Source organism: Acomys minous, assembly GCF_964271855.1.
Source record: "Acomys minous genome assembly, chromosome: 17".
NCBI classification, from domain to species: Eukaryota; Metazoa; Chordata; class Mammalia; order Rodentia; family Muridae; genus Acomys; species Acomys minous.
This window is the reverse complement of record NC_140500.1, coordinates 23555423-23582259: the sequence shown is the minus strand read 5'-3', so window position 1 is coordinate 23582259 and position 26837 is coordinate 23555423. Positions and strand designations below refer to the sequence as shown.

The window sequence follows — 26837 nt, the reverse complement described above, 5'->3', positions numbered from 1 at the left end:
ATGAGAAGAGAAGAGAATTCCCTAAGGAATGGAGATGGAGCAGTAATGGGAAAACCAGGGCTTGCAAATAGAAGTAAGAACAGTAAAAGAAAAGGCACTGAGTTAAAGAGCACATGTACTTAGGTGTATTTAGGGGTCCTGGAGGACCTGTACCTGGACGCTTTGGAGTAAGAACATCTCCATCACATGAGAAGCTACAGCTTGAAGATTCAGTTGCTGAGACCATTCGAAAATATTTTCCTGAAACCTGGATCTGGGATTTAGTCACGGTAAAGTAAGTAATTTCCAGTTGTATGATTTGGGCTAGGTATGAAATTTTTCTTTGTTTTCTAGTATTTTTCTAATTAATGTGTATCATAAACAAGGGAAATGACTAATTTTAAAAAACATAGCATATCAACCCATCAATTATAAAATGTATGCATTTTCTGGGTATATTCCAAGGAGTGGGATAGCTGGGTCTTGAGGAAGCCCTATTTCCATTTTTCTGAGAAAGCACCAGATAGCTTTCCAAAGTGGTTGTACTAGTTTGCATTCCCACCAGCAATAAAGGAGTGTTCCTCTCTCTTCACATCCTTGCCAACATGTGGTGTCATTTGAACTTTTGATCTTAGCCATTCTGATGGGTGTAAGATGGAATCTCAGTGTCATTTTGATTTGCGTTTCTCTGATGACTAACGAGAATGAGCATTTCTTTAAATGTACCCAGAAAATGCCCTACCACACAACAGGGACATATGCTCAACCATGTTCATAGCTTCTTTATACATAATAGCCAGAACATGGAAACAGCCTAAGTGTTCCTCAGTAGAAGAATGGACTAAGAAACTGCGGTACATTTACATTATGGAGTACTACTCAGCTATTAAAAACAAGGAATTCCCAAAATTTGTGGACAAATGGATTGATCTAGAAATGATCATAATGAGTGAGTTCACCCAGAAGCAAAAAGAGACAAATGGTATATACTCACTTATATCAAAACACTAGTCCAAGGGATACGTACCATGAAAAACTTTACTTACCAAGAAAGTGGGTCAGAGGAGAGGACATCCTATTGAGACTTTAGGCAAGAGTTGGAAGAATGGGGAAATAATAGGACCCACAGGGTCCTGGAAACCTACAAGAAGAACTTTATGACAGGCAGATCTGGGTCCTGGGGTCCTCCTCAAACTAAGGCACTAGCCAAGGAGAATATAGGCAGTAAACTTTGAAGCCCTACCAAGACCTAGCCGATGAACACGATAATCTCCACCGTTGAGTGGAGACTGAGATCTGACTCTCACAGGAAATCTGGTGCCCCTTTTCTGACCATGTCCCCTGGACGGGGAGGCCTGGCGGCACTCAGAGGAAGGATAGCAAGTTAACAAGAAGAGACTCGATATTCTAAGAGCATATATAGGGGGAGGAGGTCTCCCTCAATCCTCAATCACAGACATAGAGGAGAGGAGAAGGGGGAAGTGGGAGGGAGAGAAGAATGGGAGGAAAAAGGGGAAGGGCTAAAAATCTAGATGTAATGTGAATAAATTAATAAAAAAATAAAATGTATGCATTTCCATCACTCCCAGAAAAAATGCACATAAACATTATCATGGACCTTTTTTGATGCTTACAACCTTTCAGAAATATTATAAGTGAAGCTGTCCTACATGGAGGAGGCCACTAGACTGCAATATAGAGTAGGCCATGAGGATGAAAGTTGTTGTATGGTATTTCAGAGATAGGGTTCAGAGACAGCTTCAAATCTATGTTCAGATTTCCACTAACAGGAAGACTTTAAGAGGTCATGAGGTTTTGATCTGAGTTTGGAAAACAGGACTAGAGAAAGACCTTTTATTTCTCCATTTGGAGTCTTGTTTACACTGTTCACTTCCTATCACTCCTCTGAAGGACTCAGCGGGGCTGCGTTCCGTCATGGTTATTGGTCACCATCTCAGAAATAACTAATACATGTGCTCACTTCCTGTGCTTCACCTTCTTGCTCCTCAGCTCCTCAGGAGTCGCTGACATGGAAGTGACAGTCCCTGACACCATCACTGAGTGGAAGGCCGGAGCCCTGTGCCTGTCCAATGACACTGGACTTGGCCTCTCCCCTGTGGTATCTCTCCAAGCCTTCCAGCCCTTCTTCGTGGAGCTCACGATGCCCTACTCTGTGATCCGTGGAGAAGCCTTCACGCTCAAGGCCACTGTGCAGAACTACCTTCCTTCATGCATCCGGGTGAGCACCTTTCTGAGTTAAGCTTGTCTCTAGGGGACCAGGACAATTAGTGTGTGTAAATTATAACTAAGAATTAAATGAAGAAGGAAGAGACTCTATTAAATCCATCAATACTGGTTCCAAATGCTAAATTCTTAGACTCTAGCTAGACATATACAGCACAGAGTTTAGCAGTATGAACTCTACATAAGATGTATTAAGTGACTTTTTTTACCCATATTTAATCAGTACATGCTGTACTAACAGAGACAAAATGTTGCATGAGCCTCCATAGACAATTAAAAGATACAGTCCATGTAGATGTATGAGGCTCTAGTCAGGAGAAATGGCATACTGTTTACAGTGGGTTTTGCTTTTGTTAGAAGCAGGTGTAGACTTTAGTAGTTAAAAATCTAGTATGGTAAATATATTTCTGCCATCAAAATAAAACAAAGACAGATAAATATATAGTTATCTCCCTACTTGTTTGTGTAGATAATACATGGTGATAGCTAAATAAAATTGTGGACATATGCATGCATATGAAATCCATGACATTTTACGCATGTGTTTTTTTCAAAAGCACCCCTCCTGATCTTTTTTTAAACACAAATATCCTTCACATTCTTTTACCTACCTCCTCCCACACATATGTGCTGTTCTTATAAGGTAACATCTCTGTTATTTTTGCCCCTGTGGGATCACAGGTAAGTGTGGAGCTGGAAGCCTCTCCTGATTTCACAGCTGTCCCACTGGCACAAGACCAAGATTCTTACTGCCTCTGTGCCAATGGGAGGCACACCAAATCCTGGTTGGTAACTCCCAAATCTTTAGGTGAGTGAAAAATTTTGTAAGTGGACTTTACCCAGAAAGGGTGAGTGTAGGAAGGTTCCTTAAATTGCTTTCTTGCCACTGGGTACCCGAGAGAAAGCTTTCAGTCAGTTTACCTATCTCTTACACAGAGCCTTGGTTGCCCTGACCTCTCCCTGTAGAGCAGGCTGGCCTCTAAATCACAGAGATCAGCCTGCCTCTGCCTTCCAGTGCTGGGATTAAAGAAGTGCACCATCACACCTGGCCAAGCATACATCTTTCTTAAATACTGAGCAAGCCCTTGAACTGCTCACAGACCAAAGATACCTTGCAGATATTGGGGCTTTGGTGGATTCCAAGTTCCTGGCACATTTGAGCTCAGCTCAGTTGACCATGTGTTTCAGGGAATGTGAATTTCTCTGTGACTGCAGAAGCACGACAGTCCCCAGAGGCCTGTGGCTCTGATGTGCCCACAGTGCCTGAATTGGGGAAAAGGGACACAGTTGTCAAAGTCCTGATAGTTGAGGTGAGTAGACCTCCTTGACTCGCAGTGTGCTAAGTCCAGATAGTGGAGCAGTGTTGACCATATGTAGATGAAAAACAAAAGTTAATAATATTTCACAAAAATTGAGATATTTCATAGCAAGTGCCAAGCCCATGCTTTTAAATCAGTGTATGTTCTGGCTTCTTTTCCCTTCCTATTCTCTTAACTGAAGCTTGAGGGATAATCTATACCAGTTTATCTTCTTAGAGCTATACCTCTTCCTTCTGATCCTATCACATCCCCCTCGTTTTTATCATATTTCCGTATTCCCTTCTTTTTGACCTGGCATGCCCAAAATTTTGTGTTTATGCCAATCTTAATATGGTAAAAAGTTAGGTCATCTGAATCTAGTCCATGGCTTCACAAGTAAAGAAATTGTCACTCAAAAAAAAAAGTCTCCAGCAAGTCTCTAGCATTTTTGTATTTGCATACTTAATAATTTCTCTTGTCTGAACATTCTGTCTTTTTGCCCAAGCCTGAAGGAATTAAGAAGGAGCACACCTTCAGTTCATTCTTCTGTGCATCAGGTAAGGACAGATCTCTTGCAATATTCCTGTAAGAAAACCAGGAGATTTGACCACGTCCCCTGGATGGGAAAGCCTGATGGCACTCAGAGGATGGATAGCAGGCTACGAAGAAGAGACTTGATACCCTCGAGCATATACAGGGGGAGGAGGTCCCTCTCTGTCACAGTCATAGGGAAGGGGAGTAGGGGTTAGCAGGAGGGAGGGAGGAATGGGAGGATAGAAGGGATCGAATAACAATTGAGATGTAATATGAATGAATTAATTATAATAAAAAAGAAAAAGAAAACTAGAATTCTGTATACCTTATAACCTCTTAAAAACAAATAAAAAGCAAAACTAAGAGCCTCATAATGGTCACTGACCTGAGGCAGCTGTCAAGGGTGCAGTCATAGTCCTACCGGAATGCAGAGCTCATCGAAGCCCTTTTCTTTGGAATACAGAGATGTTTCCATCTATCCCATCTCAGTGCTTAGAAAGTTACGGGGAGAGACTAGCTAAGAAGAGGTCACAATTGAAATTTTCTTAAAAGGGAAGACAGGTCAGAAGGAAACAGAAAAAAAAGAAAAGAAAATTGCGTTGATATAGACAATATCTTCAAAATGTATATATATATTCTCCGATCATAAATAAATGAATACAAAGACTTCTACGACTGAGTAAATCCCACTCATAAGCCAAGCGACATTGTGATGTGTACACAGGTTAACATTTCCTTTTAATGGTTCTTTTTATGACTTGCTCTTTTCTTGCTGTCCCTCGCTGGAAAGTAACTATTGCAATGGAAACACAACAGCATATCACAGAAGAGATAAAATGAAGCAAATCTCTTTGTGAAGGGCATGAACTAATGTAACAGTTATTAATACAATGGATAGAAGAAACCCAGCATGTAATACCAAAATCTGTTAAATGTTTCCTATGAAAGAAAGAGCATGAAGAGGTTTGCTGGGAATTAATTTTTATAAAAGCCAAAGATAGGATAACAAATGCCCTTTTCTTCCCATTGACAAATTCCTCTTCTCCTGATATTTCACTTTTAGAAAATCATTCATCCATCCCCCCTACCATAGGAAAGCCATCCATGACAGTAACATGGGCAGGATCAGTGAAACCTCCCATGGCAACCCAGGAAGAACAAAAGCTGGCTTGGAATTCATCCCTCATACTAGCTGTTGATTCACACATGGCCTTATCCATCGCTGTGATGAAACATCATGACCAAAAGCAACTTGGAGAGGAAGGTTTATTTCAGTTACACAGTCACAGTCCATCATGAAGGGAACACACGACAGGAATCTGAAAGCAGGAACTGAAGCAGAAGGTGGGGAGGAATGCCACTTATTGCCTTGCTCTCCCTGAATTGCTCTAGTTGCTTTCTTATACACCACAGGACCACCAGCTCAGATGAGGTACCACCCATCTTGTGTCAGGCTCTTCCACATCCATTATTAAAACAGAAAATGCCCCAAGACTTGCCTATAGGCCAATGTTATGTAGGCATTTTCTAAACTGAAGGTCCCTATTCCCAGAAAACAGTAACTAATATCAAACTGACACAGACACACACACACACACACACACACAATTTACCTAAACCAAAATTTAATCAATAAACACATCTTCATGTATTTATTACAATAACTAAATAAGGCATGAACAGAAGCAGAGGATCACAGATCACAGAGACTCAGACATTCATTATGGGCAGATGCTTTGCCGCAATAGAACAGGTGATAGAAGGGGAGACAGTGGAGCTTGGCAAGACAGAAGTACCAGGAAATATGGATTTGTGATGTTTATATCAAGAACATTTTTCCAGGGAGGCAAGAAATCAAAGCTTAAGGCACTGTTCTAAAGCAATGGGCCTTAGGAGACTCTGGAAACACAAAGAACAGAGATGAACCTCTACCCATTTGTTCTGCTTATTAAGATGCTGTGCTATCAGAAAATATGTCCCTGCTGCTCCCACCGACAGTAGTGACGGATTCAGCCAGAGCCCATTTTTCTGTGTTAGGTGAGTCAATCCATCACTGGGGGATTTGGGGCACTAGTCACTACCAGTTCTCCTCCCCACTGTGATTTCTTATGTAGCTTATGAACTACTACACTTGAATTGTTCAACATTTCTCTTTTGTCTCTATCCCAGTGCATTTCACCCTTAAAATTCTCTCACACACACCTCACCCTTAAAATTCCCTCATACACACCTCACCCTTAAAATTCTTTCACCACATTGAGAAGTGATCCTATTACAGGTGTCATTTTTGTTCGTGAAGATAATGGTTGTTCTGATATACCTCTCACTTCCAGGTGATATTTTGGGTTCAGCCATAAAAAACACACAAAACCTTCTCCACATGCCCTATGGCTGTGGGGAACAGAACATGATCCTTTTTGTTCCTAATATCTACGTACTGAAATACCTGAATGAAACCCAGCAGCTGACCCAGAAGATCAAGTCCAAGGCCGTTGACTACCTCAATGCTGGTCAGTAAGGCTCAGAACCCCTGTTTTGTTCCTGTAAATGTTTTCTCCTGAAGTGGAACTTAGAATTGGAGGGAGAAGGCTGAGCAGGGTTTTCTGTCAGTGCTATATCCAAGGCCCATGAGGGTCTCTCTGGCTTCAGACTTTTATCCTGCCATTCTCTGATGCAGCAGTTTCTTTAAAAGACACTCAAAGTCTTCCATTCCAGGTTATCAGAGGGAGCTGAACTACAAACACAAGGATGGCTCTTACAGCGCCTTCGGGGATAAAGGCAGCCAGAGTGAAGGAAACACTTGGTAAGAAGAGTCCACTATGTGTCAGGTCTTGTTGAGCCCTTGTTCCTCATGGCAACTATACATGCAACTTATTTAATGGAGGTATAACCAATGCCAGGGCCTCAAGGCACATATTGGAGGCAGCACAGATTATGCATCATAGAACTAAGACTGTCTCAAGCCTCATCTGCTTTGCCTCCGTACCATATGTTTTACTGAACTCAACAAGCTGACTTTTTCATTTCTCTCCAATATCTCTCATCATTAAATGCCTGGCTCCACATTGCTGAGTATCCAAAGATGCTCATACTGAGATTTGAAAGGCTATTGCCACTCTTCACATGGCCTTGCATTACATGAGAATCATTATTGAGATAAAACCCACATGCAAACTACTAACAGGTGACAAAGGAACTAGAGGCTAGTGGAAACAGGAAGTAAGCCAAGAATAGCAACATAATTTTTGAGGCAGAAAATATATGGCTAATGATTTAAGAGATGAGATTTTTTCTTAACTACAAAAGAAAATCACCAGATGTGGGGAGGGGAACCCCTTAAGGTAAGGGTGCAGGTGTACTGGGTAAACACCAGAGGAAGCAAGAGAGAAAATATGAGAAAGAAAAGCAGGAAGCACCTAAAACTGCACTGTAGTGTGTCCACATCCAAGAGAACCAAGGAATGGAAGCTGGCTTTGGAGTAGCCAAAGACCTTGTCCAACTGCATGCACTCAGATACTCTAAGACTGATTGCTTAGAGGTATGGACCCCTGGAAACCTATGTATGAGGGTTCTGCCCCACAACACAAGCTTCCTCTTCCCCACTCTCCTTCCCATGTCAGGCTCACAGCCTTTGTCCTCAAGTCTTTTGCCCAAGCTCGAGAGTTCATCTTTATCGATGAGAAGCACATCACCGATGCTTTCAAGTGGCTCTCCCAGCAGCAGCAGGACCACGGCTGCTTCAGGAGCTCTGGACGGCTGTTCCACAATGCCATGAAGGTGATCTTTTCTGAACTACTTATAAGTGTGGAGAGCTAAAACCCTTGAAAGTCAGGTCACATTACCTACCATGGAGAGGAATGAGCCTCTAGGTTAGCAATGTGGATTTTTAGTAAGGGGGATATGAATGAGAACTTTTGTTGATACAAGGAACTGGCCATGACTGAGGAAGATGTCGTTGATGGGTTGCTTGCTGTATAGTTTCCCTATTTGCCTCTTTTTTATTTGCAGGGAGGAGTAGAAGAAGGAGTGACCCTCTCTGCCTATATAACCATCGCCCTCCTGGAGAGCTCCCTCCCAGACTCAGTGAGTGCCACATTGCTTCTCCAGCTTCCCAAACTGGTGCAAAGCTTATGGCTTTGACCCACTCTAAAGCCAAGTGGCAGTTTTGTTTTGTTTTGTTTTTAATAAGCAAGCAAGCAAACAAAAAAACAATGCTTTACTTTTGTCAAATTTCATTAATGAGCATCCAGTTATTCAATGAAATACTAGATACGGTCCAAAAATGAACTTGAAAACAGAGCCCTTAATACTGTTCCTATTAAGTCCACATTTAAAATGGAATGGGGTTTATAAAAAAAGAAAGAATGAAAGAAAGAAAGAAACAAAGAAAGAAACAAAGAAAGAAAGAAAGGTTCCAAAATAATAGAGTATAGATACATAATCAATAACAAGTAGAAGATAGGAAATAAAGAAGAGTGGAAGGGAGAGTGGAAAAGAGGAGAGGGAAGCAGAAAAATTGATTTGAAATGTGCAAATTCCCATAACCTCCATGGTTGCTCCATTACCTCCTAGGACCCTTTTTCACATAGTTCAGGTTTCATTGTTCTGCCAACAGCATCCTGTTGTCTCCAGAGCCCTGACCTGCCTAGAGTCATCCTGGAAGACAATAGAGCAAAGGAAAAACCATAACTCTGTGTACACCAAGGCACTGCTGGCCTATGCTTTTACTCTGGCAGGGAACCAGGATAAGAGAAAGGAAATCCTGAAGTCACTTGATAATGACGCTATTGAAGAAGGTAACAATGTGTCATCATCATGTTTCTCCCCATCTGGTTCCACAGAAGGACAATGGAGAGTGTGGAAATAACATTACATTTCAGTTTCTTCTCTGTGGCACACTGCTGTTTCTCCTTGGACTGACCCAGGAGGCAGAGGCAGGCAGACTTCTGTGAGTTTGAGGCCAGCCTGGTCTACAAAGTGAATTCAGGACAGCCTAGGCTACACAGAGAAACCCTATCTCAAAAACAAACAAACAAACAAAGAAGTTAGTCATTCAGCCTGATGCAGTGGGTCATATCCATAATCCCAGCACTTGGGGGCCAAAGGCTGCTAGATCACTGTGAGTTTTAGGTCAGTGTGGTCTACAAAACCAATCCCAAGACACAGACACAGAAGGCTACACAGAGGAACTCTGTCTCAAAAAACAAAACAAAACAAAACAAAAACAAAACCACAATTAGTCTTTCTCCTCTACAAAAGCCTTCTCTACAGTATTTACTAGCAGTGTGACCAAAATTAACAAATGTAAAATCATAGTAGAATGTACACACTTCCTACCAAGGTAAATACAGTTAAAACTTAACCCTTTCTCTCTGATGCATATATACATATCAGGAGCAGCAAAAACTGTGAAGAACACAAAAAAGAAACTGCTTCAAGGCTTTGCTACTCCAGTTGCAACTTTGAAACCAATGGGAAACTTTACTAAGTCACTGGCCTGAACACTGAACAAGCCATGTTTTGCCACTGAGGACTTACTTTAGTCAATATCTTAGAAATTTCTGTCCACAGTCTTTCTCAGGTAGAACCCATGACACCAATTGCAGACTTTTGCTGAGATCCATAAATCTGGGATACTGTGATTGAAAATTTTTACAACCTACTACAACCATTTGTATTTCCTTCTTCCTAAGTGTAGATATGTCTGTGAGTTGACTACTCACACTTTTTTTTTTTGACTAATCACACTTTTAATTATTTCTCTATTTTTACCCTAAGGCAACTCCATTCATTGGGAAAGACCTGAAGAACCCAGGAAATCAGAGGATTCTCTGTATGAGCTCCGGGCTCCCTCTCCTGTAGTAGAGATGAATGCCTACATCCTCCTGGCTCTCACAGCTGCCCAGCCAGCCCTGAGCCCCGAGGACATGGCTTTGGCAATGCGCCTTGTGAAGTGGCTCACAAAGCAGCAGAATCCCTATGGCGGCTTCTCCTCCACACAGGTGCGTGGTTTTCCTTCAGAGTCCCCGTGCAGTCAGGGGATTTGAACAAGAGATGCAGGAACAATGAAAAGGGGGAAAGAGGGGAAAGAAACAAGGAAATGCTGCTCTTGAGTATTTTGAGTCTGTAGGAAGTGAGGGATAACACATTCTATATTAAATTATCCTGGTTTCTGTACCCAGCCACAGGAGTTTTTTTAATTCCACAATTAGTGAAATGGACCTATGTTGCTGACAACTTCTAACTCAGACCCAATTCTTGGCTTAAAACAATGGCAAAAATCCCGGAGTGTCCAGAATCCTAGGTGTAATTCCCTCACTCTAGAATAGCACATGGAGTACCTGAAAGATGCTCCTTGGACCAAACTGGCATCTTTATTGTCCTGCTGTCCTTAGATGCAGCTATTTCCCTTCTCCTGACAGACACTTCTAATGATGTATATGGGTAGATCACCTTCAGGTTTTCTCTGAGCTGCCAGGGGCTCCTGCTGCCCCACTTTACCTCTTGATGCTGGACAGAATCAGGACTGTGAGCCATTTGCTTTAGGCCTGGAGAGGTGATTCAGTGGTTAAGAGCACTGCCTGCTCTTCCAGAGGCCCTTAGTTCAATTCCCAGCAACCACATGGTGGCTCACAACCATCTATAATGTGATCTGACACCCTGTTTTAGTGCTCAAGTATACATGCAAGCAGAGTACTATCTATGTAAAAATAAATCTTTTTTAAAAATTGCTTTATCATCTAGTCAGCGTAATTCTCATGAGGTAATATCTGCCCCATCCCCAACCCACCGAAAAAAACCACATCAACTATAATATCAATAATTAATGTTCTGGGTATTCTGGGGATATATAGCAAAGCTAATCTTCAGAGATATATCATGAGATCGTAGGTTTCTCTGCAGAGAAATAAAATGTACAAAGAAAAAACCTTCCACAACACTAGCAACCTGCCTATTCCACTTCGACGCTTTCATTCTTTTCTTATGATGGACAGTCTGTGTTGTGATACTAATCCCACACTGTGCATCTATTTCTGCTCTCTCATTGGTCTCTGTAGTCAGGGTAGCATCTGAAGCTATCTTGGGATAAGAAAGGATCCTGTGGGAGATGCTCTCTAGAGCATGGAACTTCCTTACAGAGTATGCTACCAAAGAGCAAGGCAATAAAGGGCAGCTCTAGATGACAGATTTTCTGTTTGATAAAACTGAGGCATGCCCCTCACTTAGTCATGGTGTTGGTGTCTCTTGACTCCTCACCAAGTACAGGAGAAGGTTTGGTGATGAGAGCAGGCATGTGATTTTGTGAGAAGATGGGAGGCAGCACCATGGGAATAGGGGACAAAGGAAGAAAAGCCATATATGCTGGGAGAAAAAAAAATTCTGCTGGCTGGGGAGAATTGCAAACGCTAGAGCACTCTGCGTAAAGAGGAAAATGAGGGGGAATGTTTTGATTTCCAAATGTACCCTAAACTAAAGGTTGAAATGAAGTCTAAAGATCAAATAATTAGAGACTTAACTTCATGACCCTTTTGTCACAGCTAAAATGAACTTTGGGAAGAAGCTCAAGCCCTTTGGACCTTATGCTCTCCTGGATGTTTTCTTTACCCTCTCAGGACACTGTGGTGGCTCTCCATGCTTTGTCCAAGTATGCAGCACTTACTTTTTCTAGAAGTCAGAAAACGTCTTTGGTGGCCATCCAATCATCAGGGACATTTTCCCACAAGTTCCAAGTGGAGGACAGTAATCGCCTGTTACTGCAGCAGATCCCACTACCAGACATTCCTGGGGACTATAAAATTAACATGACAGGAGAAGGATGTGTGTATGCTCAGGTGAGACCCTGGGAAAGGGGTGGGTATGCAGCTGCGAGCCTCCTTCCCCAGGATGGAATGTCTGGCTTTGCCTACCTGCACACATGATGGGGGGAAATGCATCCAAGGGTGCACTGCAATGGAGGTAAAGTATTTCTGTTCACCACTTACCAGACGACACTGAGGTTCAATGTGCACCTGGAGAAGCAACATTCTGCTTTCACTCTGCATGTGCAGACAGTACCTCTAACTTGTGATAACCCCCAAAGCCAAAACAGCTTCCAGATCCTGCTAGAGATCAGGTATGAGTGTCTGTCTGGCTCCGATCTACTACAGCACCGTCTTCCTAGAACACTTCACAGAGTGGGTTCAGAGGGGTTTGAAGGGATTCTGCTTTCTCTTTTGAAAAAAAAAAGATGCTTGACTTCAGCAGAATGAACAATGATGAATTGTAGGGTTCTAATTTCTAATTAATATGCTGCTCGGGTTCCTTTCTCTGCCACTATCATAATAAAATAATACCTTATTCTTTTCCATGAGACCTTAACATGGCCTATTCTTCTTCACCAACAAAGACATCCTTTCTGGTCTTTTAAAAAATCCTTTTCTCTTTCTTTCTTTCTTTGTTTTGTTGTTGTTTGTTTGTTTGTTTGTTCTGAGACAGGGTTTCTCTGTGTAACAGTCCTGGTTGTCCTGAACATGCTTTGTAGACCAGGCTAGCCTTGAACTTATAGAGTTCTGCCTGCCGCTGCCTCCCAAGTGCTGGGATTAAAGGCATGTGCCCAGATAAAAGTTCCATTTTTTCTAGAAAAAAATCTTTTTTAAAAATATATTCAGTTCTTTTGACATTCATCAAAAACTTCTTATAAAATATAGCCAGAAACAAGATCTAACTGTAAAAACAGAAAGGATATTGGATGGAAAGAAGACATCACAGTGTGACATGTCCTCTTGTTTACCTCAGTGTGCTGTGTGTGATGGGGGTTGAGGGTGCACGTGTCCCTGTGTGTTTATGACAGAGGACAGTGTTACCATAAGTCCTCAGCCTCCATACATACTTGGTTTTGAGATTAGGTCTCTTACTGGCCCAGAGCTCAGTAAGCAGACGGTGCTGGCTATCAGCAAGCCCTGCGGATCCACCTGTTTTTAATGCACTGTCCAGGTGACACTGTTGCACAGGCCCTTTTCAGGACTATTTATACTGATGGGAAGGGCCATCTATTTTAAGTTATGAAAATGTCCCACAGGCTCTATCAGGAATTGCTGCTGGATCTCAAAGGAGGCAAACTCAAAGTATTAACATTTCTCTTGCCATGCACTTCTTTGGTCTGTAGTTACACAGGGAGCCACCCAGCCTCCAACATGGTGATTGTTGATGCGAAGATGGTGTCTGGTTTCATTCCATTGAAACAAACAGTGAAGAAGGTAAGTAGACCTGTATGGATTTTCTGTATCCTCAAGCCAGGAGCTTACAAACACCATCGTAATAATGACACCCTGTGTCAGCTCGATGCTGGCACTAATGTAGGTATGGGTTTTGATCGCAGCCAGCACAGGAAATGTAAGAAAGGTGTCCAAGCTCACCAGTTTTAAAAGTGGGACAGTGAACCTGGTCAATAATGATTCAGGGGAAATATTAAATGTCAAATCCTGGAGATGTGGTTTGGATGTGTTAAGGGCTGTGGAAATTAGCAACAAGCTAGGATGAACAGCAGAGTACAGGGAGAGATGCATGCACAGAGAACATGAGGTAAGTACCATCGAATGCACGGTGATTTTGACCTTCAAACAAGATCTAAAAATATCTATTACTGATTTAATATTTTAGCTATGATTTTATGACTATTGAATCAGTTTCACCTGACAGTGTCACTACAGGAATAAAACATTAATGTTTTAATATAATTTTCACTGAAATAATAATTTGGTATTGTATTTTATAAAGGCATATGCTGTATTTTGATTTGTATTCATTGTATGCAGTGTCAGAAGAGATGTCCAGTTGCACATTATTATTGCATCTGCTCTAAATGTGAATTAATAATTCTTGACAATATTAGTACATGAAATTACATGTGGGATAAACCGAAGTGGATTTAACATATTTTTAGCTTGGCAATAAAAAAATTATTGAAGCAAAACAAAACAAAATAAAACAAAAAAAACCTTTCACTAAGTCATATCATATTCAGTCAGGTCTTTAGTAGAGTGGCATTCACAGTTTTCTAAGCATATTTTCATTCTTTTTTAAAAACATTATTTATTTATTATTTATTTATACAGTGTTCTGCATACATGTGTGCCAGAGGAGGGCACCAGATCTCATTACAGATGGTTGTGAGCCACCATGTGGTTGCTAGGAATTGAACTCAGAGCCTTTGGAAGAGCAGACAGTGCCCTTAACCTCTGAGCAATCTCTGTAGCCCCATATTTTCATTCTTATTGGAAAAGGTTTTTCCCCAATTCATTTAAATGGATTTGGTGACATCTCCTTCTCATCACCTTCAATCTCACAGTTCTTTTTCCTCTTTCACCCCTGAGGACTTTGCTTTTTTCAGTAACACAAATGTTTTCTCTCATTTTCAGCTTGAGAAATCAGGGCAGGTGAGCAGAACAGAAATGAGCAACAACAATGTCTTGTTATACGTGGATCAGGTAAGATGCCTTCCTGCCTTCCTAGACATGCCTAGGCGGCCAGTCTTCCTTGGTGAGTCTATGAGGGAAGCACATAGCAGGAGCAAAGTGATTCTAAAGGAAGTCTTTGGAGAGGCACCTTCCCTCTGTTCACACTGGATATTATTTTTCTTTGGCTCAGTGGTTAAGAGCACTCACTGCTCTTGCAGAAGGCCAGAGTTCAGTTCTCAGAACCGATAGCAACTCACAAACCTTGTAACCCTAGATCCAGGGGGTCACATGTCCTCTTCTGGCTCCTCCAGTATAGACTCCCAGGAGCCTCTACTTCAGTTCCTCAGGTCACTACTCTAAAAGCCATATCGCCATCCACATATGTGGGCATTTATGGACACAGTGACTCTGAGGTTACATGCTATTAGCCTATGCATAACTGTCTTTCAAATACCATGGACTGAGTCACGCTGAAGACAACTAGTGGCCACCTCTGTGATTCTGGATCATTGTTCTCTTTTCCAGGTGACCAATCAGACACTGGCCTTCTCCTTCATCGTTCAACAAGACATCCCAGTAAGGAACCTGCAGCCTGCCATTGTGAAAGTCTATGACTATTATGAGACAGGTGAGCAGGAGATTATGAAGGGCCCTAAAGCAGCCCTTCTGATTTTTCTGACAGTTTCTCTTTATGCAGCGCAGGCTGGCCCCAGTCTCCCAATCCTCCTGGCTCAGCCCCGCAAATGCTGATGTTACAGACATATACCATCACACTCATGATTAAAAACAATTGTTTTTGAGACAGTGACATATTAATTAGGCCAGACTGGCCAAGTCAGCTCTCAATAAGAGAATATGAGTGTGAGAAACACTTAGAATATTTCAATTTATTCACTTACTGATGACTTATTCCCACTTCCTGTTTGTCCAAACAAGGACCAAACATGTCCAAATAACCAAAGGGACCAAGCATGTTACAAAGAAGGGTTTATAGATTGAAAGACACACAAGTAGTCTTACGAATATAGTGATGCAAATGTGAAGAATTATACAAATAATTATAGTAGGAATAAAAAGATGAGCGAGAATTGTAGCCTGAGTAGTCATTGATGACAAAAGAAAGAGAACAAAGCCAGAGCCAGAGAAGTAAATGCAGGGTGGTGGTGGGTGAACATTCTATTAAGTGAAAAGGTATGTGTCAAATGTATCAGATTAGAAGAACTCAAGATACATTGAAAGGCCCCCTGGTGGTGGTGCACACTTTCAATCCCAGCACTCAGGAGGCAGAGGCAGGTGAATCTCTGTGAGTTGAAGACCAGTGGGGACTACACAGCAACAGCCAGGGCTACAGACAGACAAGCTATGTCTTGAAAATCAAAAACTCTCTCTACATATATATGAATCAGAAATATAGAAAGGGTTCAGAAAGGCTACAACTCGACAAGGATAGCTGCTAATCCTCTACTCATACACTGTAGGATGAGCACACTCTGATTTTTCCCGCAGGGTAAATGATTCTGCTGTTATTACATGTTTGTTTATTTACTCCATGGGAGGCAGGCATGCCAGGGTGCCTTTGGAGGTCAGAGGGCAATTTGGAGAAATGGGATCTCTCTTTCTGCCACATTGATCCTGCAGAGCAAACTCATTATGGTCATCAGGCATGGCGCAAGCACCTTCCCCCACTGAGCCATCTTGCTGGCCCAGGATAAAGGTATCAACTGGTAATTTTAAGAGAGGAAAAATTCTTTGATTTGGTTTATCTGATCTCTCCAGATCGTGAGACAACTTTTCAGCCATCATCCAAGTCCTGATTAAGAAAAGTGGTCAGTCCTTAACACATCAACTGTCTTCTCTCATGAAAACTCTCATTCTCAAGGTTTTCTCTCTTGTTTTCCAGATGAAGTGGCTTTTGCTGAATACAGCACCCCCTGCAGCACAGGTGAGCCCCTATCACTCCAGGCCACAAGCCTCCTTCTGGTTTCCTTCCCTATAAAACTACCCAGAACTTTTGTTAGGTTAGCTTAGACACCTCTCCGTGTGTGAAATCACAAAGATATACAGCCTTGGATCAACGTACTGACCCTGGAAGACCCCCCCTGCCTTCCTTATCAAAGTGTATTGTAGCTTAAATAGAAAATCTGATGAATCTCATTCTTCCCCACACCAGTTAGCTTCCCTACAGAAAACCCTGCTGTCAGCACCCAGTTACATCCTATTCATCCTGTGTGTTGTTTTCTTCTCTCCACAGACACAGAGAAACAAAATGCTTGAAGCTAGTATCTGTCGAGAAGGCATTGCTAGAATCCTCAAACCCAGGAACCTTCAAGATAATCATTTTTCTTTGTCTTGCCAATACAAATACTGAGCAAGTTGGTAAATAAATACAAAGTTCAAGAGAATCTCTACCTTTGATTCTTTCTTCCTTTGATCCAAATTTACTCCTTGTTCAATCAGTACCTTACACTATACACCACATTTGCAGTGAAAAAAAGGTAACATTCAAACAGAAGAACACTGTAATAATGTGAACACTTTACAACTGCTTTAATAATAGAGACCTCAGAACATGAAGGGCAACACAGCGGCAACCTTACCTCCATAACGAAGACCATGATGGGTGTCTTAGTGAAACAAGGCTACAGCACAAGTAAAAAAGTGGTGATTCTGGCCTGCATTCAGAGCATTTCTGGAGGATGAGTCAAGAGAGTTGCAAATTCAAGACCAACCTGGGCTACTCAGTGAGTTCTAGTTAAGCCTGGGCATCATAACAAGACCCTGTCTCAGACAATCAAAAGACAGATACTGTAGCTTAATGTAAAATGCTTGACCACTTTCAAATCTGTGGATTTGATTTCTAACACAGGGGCAGGGGTGGGGAAGCAAGAGGTAATGCATCCAGGTAGAAACACGTCTTACAGAGGAACATAGACCTTTAGTGCCAGGAAAATAGTTATCCTGGCTGACTGAAGTTCGTTGTGGTTTGAAGGCAAAATGTCCATGACTGACTCAGGTGTTTGAGCAATTTGTTGTCCCAAGCTGATGTTGTTCTGCAAAGCTGCAAAATCTTTGGAATACGGCAGGCAGTAGGGGTGAAGCTTGAGGATTCAAGCCCAGCCAAGTTCTGTCTGATTCTTGAGTCATGGAGTATGAGGAATCCATTTCACAAGTTTTGCATCCCTAACTACTGTTTTCCCCACCACAATGAGCCCCTTGACCTGGGAATGGCCAACAGACGGCCTGATTTTTGCACACATAAGCATATTGGGGACGTTTGAGATTCAAACCCTAATCATTAGTCTATTATTCAAGAGAAAGAAAAGGGCAGAGTCTCATGTTTCCCTCAGTGACCTCTCTTTCTCCCATTGGTCAGCCCATTTTAATAGTCCTCCCACCTCCCAGTAGCACTACAGGTTGAGGGCCCAGCCTTTAGCAGAAAGGCCAAGGTGTAAAGGCCTCAGTTCCTGATGGAAAGGATGGAAATTTTAAGAATTGGTTGGTGTCCTCACAGGCCTAGTGGGACCTGGCTCATAATCACTGGCTTACTGGTGGTTTCTTTCATGACCCTGAGGGAATAACTTAACTTACCTTTGCTTTGCTCTGCTCTGCAGTGTTGCCTCTGTGATCCCACAGCACAGAGACTAAAACATCAGGGACAACCAATCAATCAAAATGAAGTGTTCCCTGTCTGAGTTGATGGTGGCAGATGTGTGCTCTTGTAAATAAAAGGTTGTCCCAGCAGAAGATGACAGCAGTGCTTATTTATGCCACTGTGATGCTGGGGCTATGAGTTCAGCCTTATTTATCAAGGGTCTTAATTTATCTATGCTGTTTAGGATGGCAACAAATGGAGACCTGAGCTGTGGTGGGAAGATTAGGACAGACCTGTCTCGTGGAAACTTTGGAAGACTAGTTACAAAAATATTCTACTTTCTTACCACATTTTTATTTAATCTTTTGGGAAAGCCAACATTGTTTGGGCCACTATAATAAGTTCTAAAACAAAATGGAAGTCTCCTAAGAGATTTTTTTAAAAGATTTATTTATTATGTATAGTGTTCTGTCTGCATGTGTGCTTGCCTGACAGAAGAGGGCACCAGATCTCTTATAGATGGTCATGAGCCACCATGTGGTTGCTGGGAATTGAACTCAGGACCTCTAGAAGAGCAACCAGTGCTCTTCACCTCTGAGCTATCTCTCCAGCCTTCCTAAGAGATTTTAACAATGGAACTTTTCAGAATATTAGGCCAGATTCTTATTTGTTTTTGTTGTTGTTTTGCTTTGTTTTGGTTTTGGACTCCATTTAGGTAAGAGATAGGATGGACAATCATCTTATTTTAAAGTAGAATTAGGAATGGGAAAACATTCAAATTAGGTTAGGTTCAGGTTAATTGAATTTTAAAGAATAAATACAATTATGAGAGACATATGAACAATGCCATGTACATGTCTCATTTCCTTTATGTTGTTTGTATTTACTGTGTTCCTTGTTTGCCCATGCTCTTGTAGCTGGATCCTTTAGGTTCCCCCAAGTGCAGCAATAAAAGATTACCACATGCAGAAAGATGAGCTGACCAGACATTCATCTGTGCATGGAAATGACTGGAGTGCCACATGTTGATGCCTTCTGAATTGTTTGCTTAAGTGTGCATGTATGTGTGTGAGTGTGTGTGTGTGTGTGTGTGTGTGTGAGAGAGAGAGAGAGAGAGAGAGAGAGAGAGAGAGAGAGAGAGAGAGAGAGAGGAGGGGGAGGGAGGAGAAGAGAAGAGAAGAGAAGAGAAGAGAAGAGAAGAGAAGAGAAGAGAAGAGAAGAGAAGAAGAGGAGAGGAGAGGAGAGGAGAGGAGAGGAGAGGAGAGGAGAGGAGAGGAGAGGAGAGGAAGACAGGGCCTTTCATGGGTTTTGAACACCTCCACCCAGCCAGTAACACACTTTCTCCACAAAGCCACAACTCTTAACCCTTTTTATCTTTCCAAGTAGTGCCTGGTGATTAATTGCTCAAAGACATTGGTCTATAGAGGCCATTCTTATACAAACCACCACATTCCACACCCTGTCCCCCATAGGTTTGTAGCTGTATTATGATGCAAAAAAATGCACTCAGTGCAATTTCAGAAGTCCCCATAGTCTACCACAGTCACAACATCACTGAAAAGTTCTAAGTCTCTTCTGAGACTTATAACAACCGCTTATCTGTTATCCTGCAAAATAAAATTTTAAAAGATCATATACTTCCAACATGCAATGGCACAAAATATCCAATACCATTCCAAATGGTAGAAAAGGGAGAATGGTGAGGAAATACGGGACCAAAGCAGGACCAAAACAAGCAAGGCCAACTCTGCATCTCCAAACTCCGCATCTCCATGTCTGATGTCAAAGGGCTCTTCAGGACTCTAACTCCTTTCAGCTTTACTGAATTCTACTCACTTCTCCCTCTTGGGCTGGTTCCACACCAGCTCAGCAGTGCTCCTTGGCAGGTATCACACTATTCTAGAATCTCCAACCTCTTAGTTTGTGATGACAAAGGAAAACTCCATTTTGTGCTGGGAACCCATTCTCATTTCCTAAAAGATGAGGTCACAGAAACTCTGACAATTTGCCCCACTCCCTAAACTTGTAAAGCTGATATGAGATAATTAACCAATTGCTTTGGCTTTTTAAAACCCACTTATCACTGTGTGTCAGGGAGTGAGATACATCCTTTGCCAGTGTATACAGGGGTAGAGAGACAGTGCCTCACAGCTGAGAGGAATAGAAACAGTTTCTCACTTGGTTTCACATTTCACACAAATGAGATAATTGTGGTGCCTTAAAACAAAAACAAAACAAAAGCTTTTCTCCAGCTGGTTCTACATAGCACATCTTTGTTTTAGATTTAACGCTGTTGGCCTGCTAGCAGTAAATAATAAACTCACTTAATGATAACTTGACTCATGTCTGTGATCTTCTCCCAGTGCATTTGAATTTCATAGATGTCTTGAAAGAAATTCAGGTTTTACCTTCAGAGCTTCATACAAAGGCCTATCTAGGCTTCCATAGGGACTCACTCCTGACACACACACACATGCACGCACACACACACACACACACACACACACACACACACACCTGGCTTTAATAGCTCTCCTTAGCTATGAAGGTAAATTCCATAACTCCTTCGCTTGTATCCTTGACTCTATAGACAGACCCATGTGACTACTGCTTTCAAATTATGCTCCTTGATGGAGCTGGACTATGACCTCCTCTTTCAATCATATTTGCATCAGCTTTCTGCTGTTAATGGTTTCTAGCACTACTTAGGGTCTTCTTTAATTTCTTTTCACAAGCTGGAAGCTTACTTTGGTGGGGTCTTGCCCTGAGGTCACTACTCTCCTTATACCATTCAACATCAGGCTTTTCTTTAAACTTTTTTATCTATTTGATCACTGGACTTAGTTCCATTATATTTCCTGGTACTCCTTCTCTCCTAAAAATGTACATTTTGTATATTTCTCTTTGTCTAGTTTGCTCCTTTTCATGATAGATCTGCATAAGAGTACCCATTAGTAACCATATAACAAAGTCAATACTTGACTGTCTTGAAGTCTCCTCTTCCAAAGACATTGAACAAAAACTTTTCAATTTAGCCTCAGGTAGATTTTAGGACAAGGGTGTAAAACAGCTGTATTATTTTCCAGAATATTGAAACAATGGTTGAAGAGACCCTCCCTCAGGGACCCCAGAGCCCACAAAGACCCCAATTTGCTTGACTAGACCAACTCCATGACAGGCTTCATGTTGTCACTCTGACTAACTAGGTCAAGTTTCTAATGACTCCTGGAAAAACTACAAATCATGGACAACTCATGGGCGGCTAACCAGCCTTTAAGTCAAAATACCAAACACTATGTTCTTACTACTTCATGGCCTTTGGTAAAGAATACAGCTGTCCCTATCCAGTCTAATTAAAGGCCAGTTCCTGAGAAAGAGCCATTAAGCCAATGACTCAGAAAGTCCCCAGTAACCAAAAAGGCAGCCAATCCTGAATCCCCTCATATACTCTGACTCTGTTCTGACCAAACAATTAAAGTTTGTCACAAATCTCTCTGTCTATAAGTTGAGCCTATGTGCTCATTTTGACTTTGCCCTCTAGAGGAGAGAGGTGATCCCAGCATGCCTGAATAAAAATGTTCTTTGCTTTTGCATACTGCCTTGGGGTCTTTCTTCAGCAGATCACCCAGATGCTAACATGGTCTCTAGTCCACTTACTTCCCTTCTGAAACTTCTTGAGCTGGGCTGTTATAATTTACATTGCCTTCAGCATCTCTGTCTATGTTCCTGGGATGGCTCAGTGATCACTGCTTAAAATGTTCAACTACTTTCTTAGTCCAAAGTACCAAAGTTCACATTCTGTCAACTAGCAACATAGTCTGGCCTGTTCCAACAGCACCTCAGTCCCTGGTACCAACTTCCATCTTAATCATGGTTCTGTTGCAATAAAGAGATACCATGACCAAGACAACTCTTATAAAAGAAAGCATTTAATTGGTAGCTTACTTGCAGTTTTAGAGGCTTAGTCCATTGTTATCATGGTATAGAATATGACCATATGCATGTAGACATGGTATTGAAAAGGAGCTGAGCGATACATCCTGGGTGACCAGAGGGGCTTGTACTTCCTCTAACAAGGTCACACTTCCTAACCCTTCTAATCCTTTCAAACAGTTCCACTCCCTGGTGACCAAGCACTCAAATATATAAGGCTATGGGGGTGATTCCTACCCAGCATATTAAGAAAGTTGGCAGTTATCTTGCAGGTTCACCACCTTTTTTTTACCTAGCTGGAATCCCTCTCCAAATCTGTCTGCCTACCAGGGAGTTGGTCTAACTCCTAGTCTTTAAGTTTGGACACCATCACAGCATACCTAGATAAGTGCACCAGCCATAGATTAGGGTTTCTCGGTCTTTGGCCATTCTCTTAGTAAGCTATTGTCATAAACAGCATGTTTTTTCTTTATATCGTTTCATTATTTAAATTATTTAAGGTTCTAATCCAAGCTTTTGTTCTCCCTGAGCCCTCTTAGAGTTAAGCTTGGGCTTACCTTAGCATCGTTATTCCAAGGATGTTCTTCCATTTTAGAAATGCCAGTGTTTCTCTGGTCTCTAGAGACTTTTCCATATGATTTCTCAAGTCTCAGTTCTGTACCCTGCTTTTTCTTTCTACTGGAAAACTTCAAGTAGGCCAGTGAAGCATGTCTGTTTCCTAACAAGAAGCTCTCTGTGAGTTCAGAGCCTGTGTTATGCACCATCTTGGATGGCAGGTCTAGTCATTTGACATTATCCTGTGGTGTTAGAACCCGTTCACGTTTCTATCTCTATCACTTCTACCATCAGGCTACAGGAATTTGAGGCCATTCATTGTCATGATCAAAATATAATTTAAAAAATGAAAAGTGGGGAGTTGAGATGAAGAAGTGTAATTATTTTTTCCACGGAATTTGGAGAAAATGGGCCAGTTCAAAAGTCAGTAAGGCTTCCTATTAATGATTAACTAGGGTTCAGAGGCCAGTCAGTGAAATACAGAAGCTTTGTGTCTTTTTTTTATTGTTGGCATGCTTATCCTACATGCCCTTCTAGTATATTCTTTCTTTTTACTTAATTCCTCAAGAATATAATTGATTTATTTTATACTACACCTTCTTATCAAGCCAATGTCAAAGGATCTTTACAAAAATAAACATCCCTATAATCTAGAGTAGAAAATACTGATGTGCTTCCCAACTCATACTTTAATGTCCTTACAAAGGAACTGAGTTGCAGCCCAAATCTTACTCACCTCAGCATTTGAAGCAGCCACCTTTAGTTGCACAGATTACATTTGTAATAGCGATAAGACTTCAATAGTGTGCCTCTACATGAGATGTGTGGACTCCTGTCCTAACCCAGAAGCTTTAGACATAGTGACTTATAAGAGGTGAGAGTTTTCTCTTTCACAGTAGCCACAATTCCCCCTTTTTACACATGAGACCAAGAAGAATATATGCTTGAATGATCAGAGACAGGAAATCTGAAAAATTCCAGCCTCGACTACTCTAGTTACTCTCAAATGAGGAACGAGAGGAATGGAGACATCACATCCCAGAGAATGCTGCTAGATTCTAGGTGAGTAGAAGCAGTGAGTTTATAAATGTCACACGATCCTAGCACAGCCATCTACTACAAAGATTTCCTGGTCATTAAGACTGAGAAAGTCTGTTCTAATGCAGACTAAGCAGATTCTCTGTGTGGTATGGGTTTCCATGGCCTTGACCATTTACCAACACCACCCAAAATCTGGCACCTTTCCTGAGGCTGTTGTAACCTATTTGAGTTGTACTGAGGCCACCACTGAACACAGTAACACTAACAGGGAACTCTTGCAAAACAAAGTCCACTTTTCTATTTGGACACCTTGGGTGGAGGTTTCTGTTTATACAGAGCACTCATAAATACTCTGGAAACAGTGTTAAAGTAGAGGACACAGAAGCCCTGTCCTCTTGTCCTTTCTTCCTACACCATGTGGAAGAACAGACAGGCTCTGCCATGTCTCATTTCAATTCTTCTTGCCTTCCTGCCTTCTCTTTCTTCAACCTATGGAGATCTGTAAGTACCACATAGGCCCTCTTCCATAGAGCTCCTGCTCCAACAACAACAAAAATAAACCACTCATCTCCTTTTATGGTCCCTTATCCTGCAAACTTTGCTAATTTTTTTTTTTTGCTTTTTACTTAACAAATAATTATTGTATATATGTTTTCCAACTTTAGCACTACTTGATTCAACATAATCTTTTCCTTTCCATCTTTAAAGCAATCAGTGTTACTACACTGAGGTGTGATGATTTAGAATAGCATTCCTCTTACATACCAGTAGTATCTAAAATCCCAGTGATGAGAAACATTCTTACGTGTTGAAACTGGTTAACCACTTTCAAATTAAACATTTAAGTTATTGGAACTCTGGGTTGGACATCTGCATCCTATAGTTTAACCATGGAACAGATAGGATTTCAGGCACATTAGAACCCTATGTATGTTTGTGTGCTAAAATAAGACTTGTTAGGATCAAAGACCTTGTATAAAACTTGCTATTTGATGTCTAAAATATCTACATTATTAAAATTACATTGTTGCGTGACTTTTTTGTTTTTTTGTGATTAGAAAAATATATGTACAGTGGTAAAATTGAAATCAATCTGGTGATATTTTTGCATAGTGTGATATCACAATGATGGGTTTGATTTTTTTGCTAGTTAGAAACAAAATCTCTAGTGCCAGGAAAAGATAGAGAGTAATCTTACAAATAGCCTTTGGCACTTGCTCAAGTGCAACATGGGTAAATTATGCAATTCTGAATTTCACAGTCACATTATAAGTCTTAGGTTAGAAAGCACCCAAAAAATAAAAACATGGTACTGAGTTATTTTTCAAGAATTAAAAATGGTAAAGAAAAATAATCCTGATGATTTTTTGAAAAGAATAATTAATCTTCATTTATTATCATTAAAAGAAAATAAAACCCATCAAGAATTGGCTGTTTGGTGAAGGCACTACATGTCATTAAAACCTGACTTGGTGGATACCACTGCTGAAGCTGCCTTGTGACCACTACAAAAATTAATAACCCTCCTGCCACTCTACTGTCATGCTATCAACCTGCCATCTCAGGCAGTAGAGACATGGATGACAAAGATTATTGTGATGAAACTGCACTTGTGTACAATGAAATCTATTGTCAGTTGGCCTGACTCCTTCCTTTCCAGGAAGTATATGATGCTGGTCCCTTTCCAACTCCACATTGAGACCCCTGAGAAAATCTGCCTCCATTTCTTCCATGTGAATGATACGGTGACTGTAAGAGCCTTCCTTCAGTCTAACCAGGGAAGCACAAACCTCTTCAATGGGCTTGTGGTTGACAAGGACATGTTCCACTGTGTTTCTTTCACTGTGAGTACTAGATATCTGTTTCAATTTGTTTTATATATTCATGTGCATGTTTGTGTGAATATGTATATAAGATATACATTCATATTTCTAAAAAGAATATGAATCTAAAAGCATGTCTGTGACTTCAAGACAATAGGAATTTAGAATATGTACCTGACAAAAAATATCATAGGTTTTCCCAATCCATAATGGGAAGAGACAATTCCCTCAAAAATCCTACTACCCAGAGGAAGGAGGGGTTTGGCAGCTCATAGTGCTTTCTGCTGGGGAATTACAAACTTTCAAGTAGCTTTCCAGCTAATAGGGACCACATCTCCTATGTGTAATTGATACCCCAAGTAATTGCTTGGCTTCTTCAGGACCTATCTTCAAGACATCATTCTTACCACCCTTAATATATTATCTCATAATGCCTACCACAACTAATATATTGTCTTTCCCTCTACCTCAGTTTCAGAGTTAGAGCTAATTTTCAATAATCAAGATTATATTTACCCCTAAAAATACTGTGGTTTTGTTGCTTACATTGAGGCACACATAAAATGAATTTTCTTTTTTATACCTTTTTTCTGACATTTTTCCCTTCCACATAATACTGAAACAGAAACTAATGGACCCTCCCACCTTCATCGCCTTCCTGTGATGTGGAAGGGGATGAAGTGAAACAGGAAATCTAAGAACTGCATAGGGTCTGACAATGAAGGGTCTTGTTTTCTTCTCATTCACAGCTCCCTGGGGCTTCCCTTTATGATGGGACTGTGCCACTCTTTTTTGGCATACAAAGACATAATCATGAATTCAACACAACGATGATGGTGCTGGTGAAGAACAAAGAAAATGTTGCCTTTATCCAGACAGACAAACCTATGTACAAGCCAGGACAGACAGGTATGAAGCTCCATGCTGGGCAAAGAAATTAATATGCCATACTGAACATGGCACAGAGAAGGCCTAGGTCTCTGGACCTCACTAGAACATTCTCCCTCTCTTTTTTCCCAGTCAAATTTCGAGTTATCTCTATGGATAAAAATCTTCGCCCCCTGAGTACATTGGTGAGTCTTTTACTTGTGGGCATTGGTGGGTTCACCAAGATGAAATGTTACTGCAATAATCTCATTTCCAGCCCCTTGCTAAGGTATGAATTGGTCTTGTTTTCTGTTCTGCTCTTTTTCCTATTTATGCCACTTGCCATTCTGTGACTTCTTTATGTGTGAAGAACCTTATTTTACAGTCTATTATTGGTTAACTGTCCCAGGGTTTTCTTTATACTTCATGGAGGCTTTTACTGTACAGAATCTTTTAGTTTGATCATGTACTTCAGTCATTCCTTTTGTAGTTTATATTAATTTGTACCATCCTTAAGAAAACCATTTTAAGCCTA

The 26837-nt window shown here is 41.1% G+C and overlaps 3 protein-coding genes across 4 annotated transcripts in view; all 3 read left to right on the top strand.

Annotated features, from left to right (window-relative positions):
* The window catches only part of LOC311588227 (murinoglobulin-1-like), a 212462-nt gene extending 195380 nt beyond the window's left edge, over window positions 1-17082 (top strand). Inside the window, exons 27-36 of one of the 2 annotated variants that reach the window (XM_084765705.1) lie at window positions 8064-8138; window positions 8671-8851; window positions 9834-10057; window positions 11669-11887; window positions 12041-12168; window positions 13201-13291; window positions 14453-14521; window positions 15017-15119; window positions 16392-16433; window positions 16743-17082. In XM_084765705.1, the coding sequence (XP_084621831.1) occupies window positions 8064-8138; window positions 8671-8851; window positions 9834-10057; window positions 11669-11887; window positions 12041-12168; window positions 13201-13291; window positions 14453-14521; window positions 15017-15119; window positions 16392-16433; window positions 16743-16765 (1155 nt within the window). In that variant the 3' untranslated portion in view covers window positions 16766-17082. The remainder of the gene's footprint in view (window positions 1-8063; window positions 8139-8670; window positions 8852-9833; window positions 10058-11668; window positions 11888-12040; window positions 12169-13200; window positions 13292-14452; window positions 14522-15016; window positions 15120-16391; window positions 16434-16742) is intronic. The other variant, XM_084765706.1, reaches the window with a different exon arrangement.
* Window positions 72-7540, top strand: LOC311588235 (murinoglobulin-2-like). The gene is made up of 8 exons (XM_084765720.1): window positions 72-274; window positions 1990-2218; window positions 2905-3031; window positions 3412-3533; window positions 4027-4078; window positions 6009-6092; window positions 6389-6565; window positions 6771-7540. Exons 1-8 carry the CDS (start codon window positions 114-116, stop codon window positions 6860-6862), a joined length of 1044 nt encoding a protein of 347 aa, XP_084621846.1. The 5' UTR covers window positions 72-113; the 3' UTR covers window positions 6863-7540.
* A 6889-nt stretch (window positions 17083-23971) lies between the features above and the next one.
* The window catches only part of LOC311588234 (murinoglobulin-2-like), a 25749-nt gene continuing 22883 nt past the window's right edge, over window positions 23972-26837 (top strand). Inside the window, exons 1-4 of the mRNA XM_084765719.1 lie at window positions 23972-24113; window positions 25273-25456; window positions 26185-26344; window positions 26456-26508. Coding sequence (XP_084621845.1) covers window positions 24028-24113; window positions 25273-25456; window positions 26185-26344; window positions 26456-26508 — 483 coding nt within the window. The 5' untranslated portion in view covers window positions 23972-24027. The remainder of the gene's footprint in view (window positions 24114-25272; window positions 25457-26184; window positions 26345-26455; window positions 26509-26837) is intronic.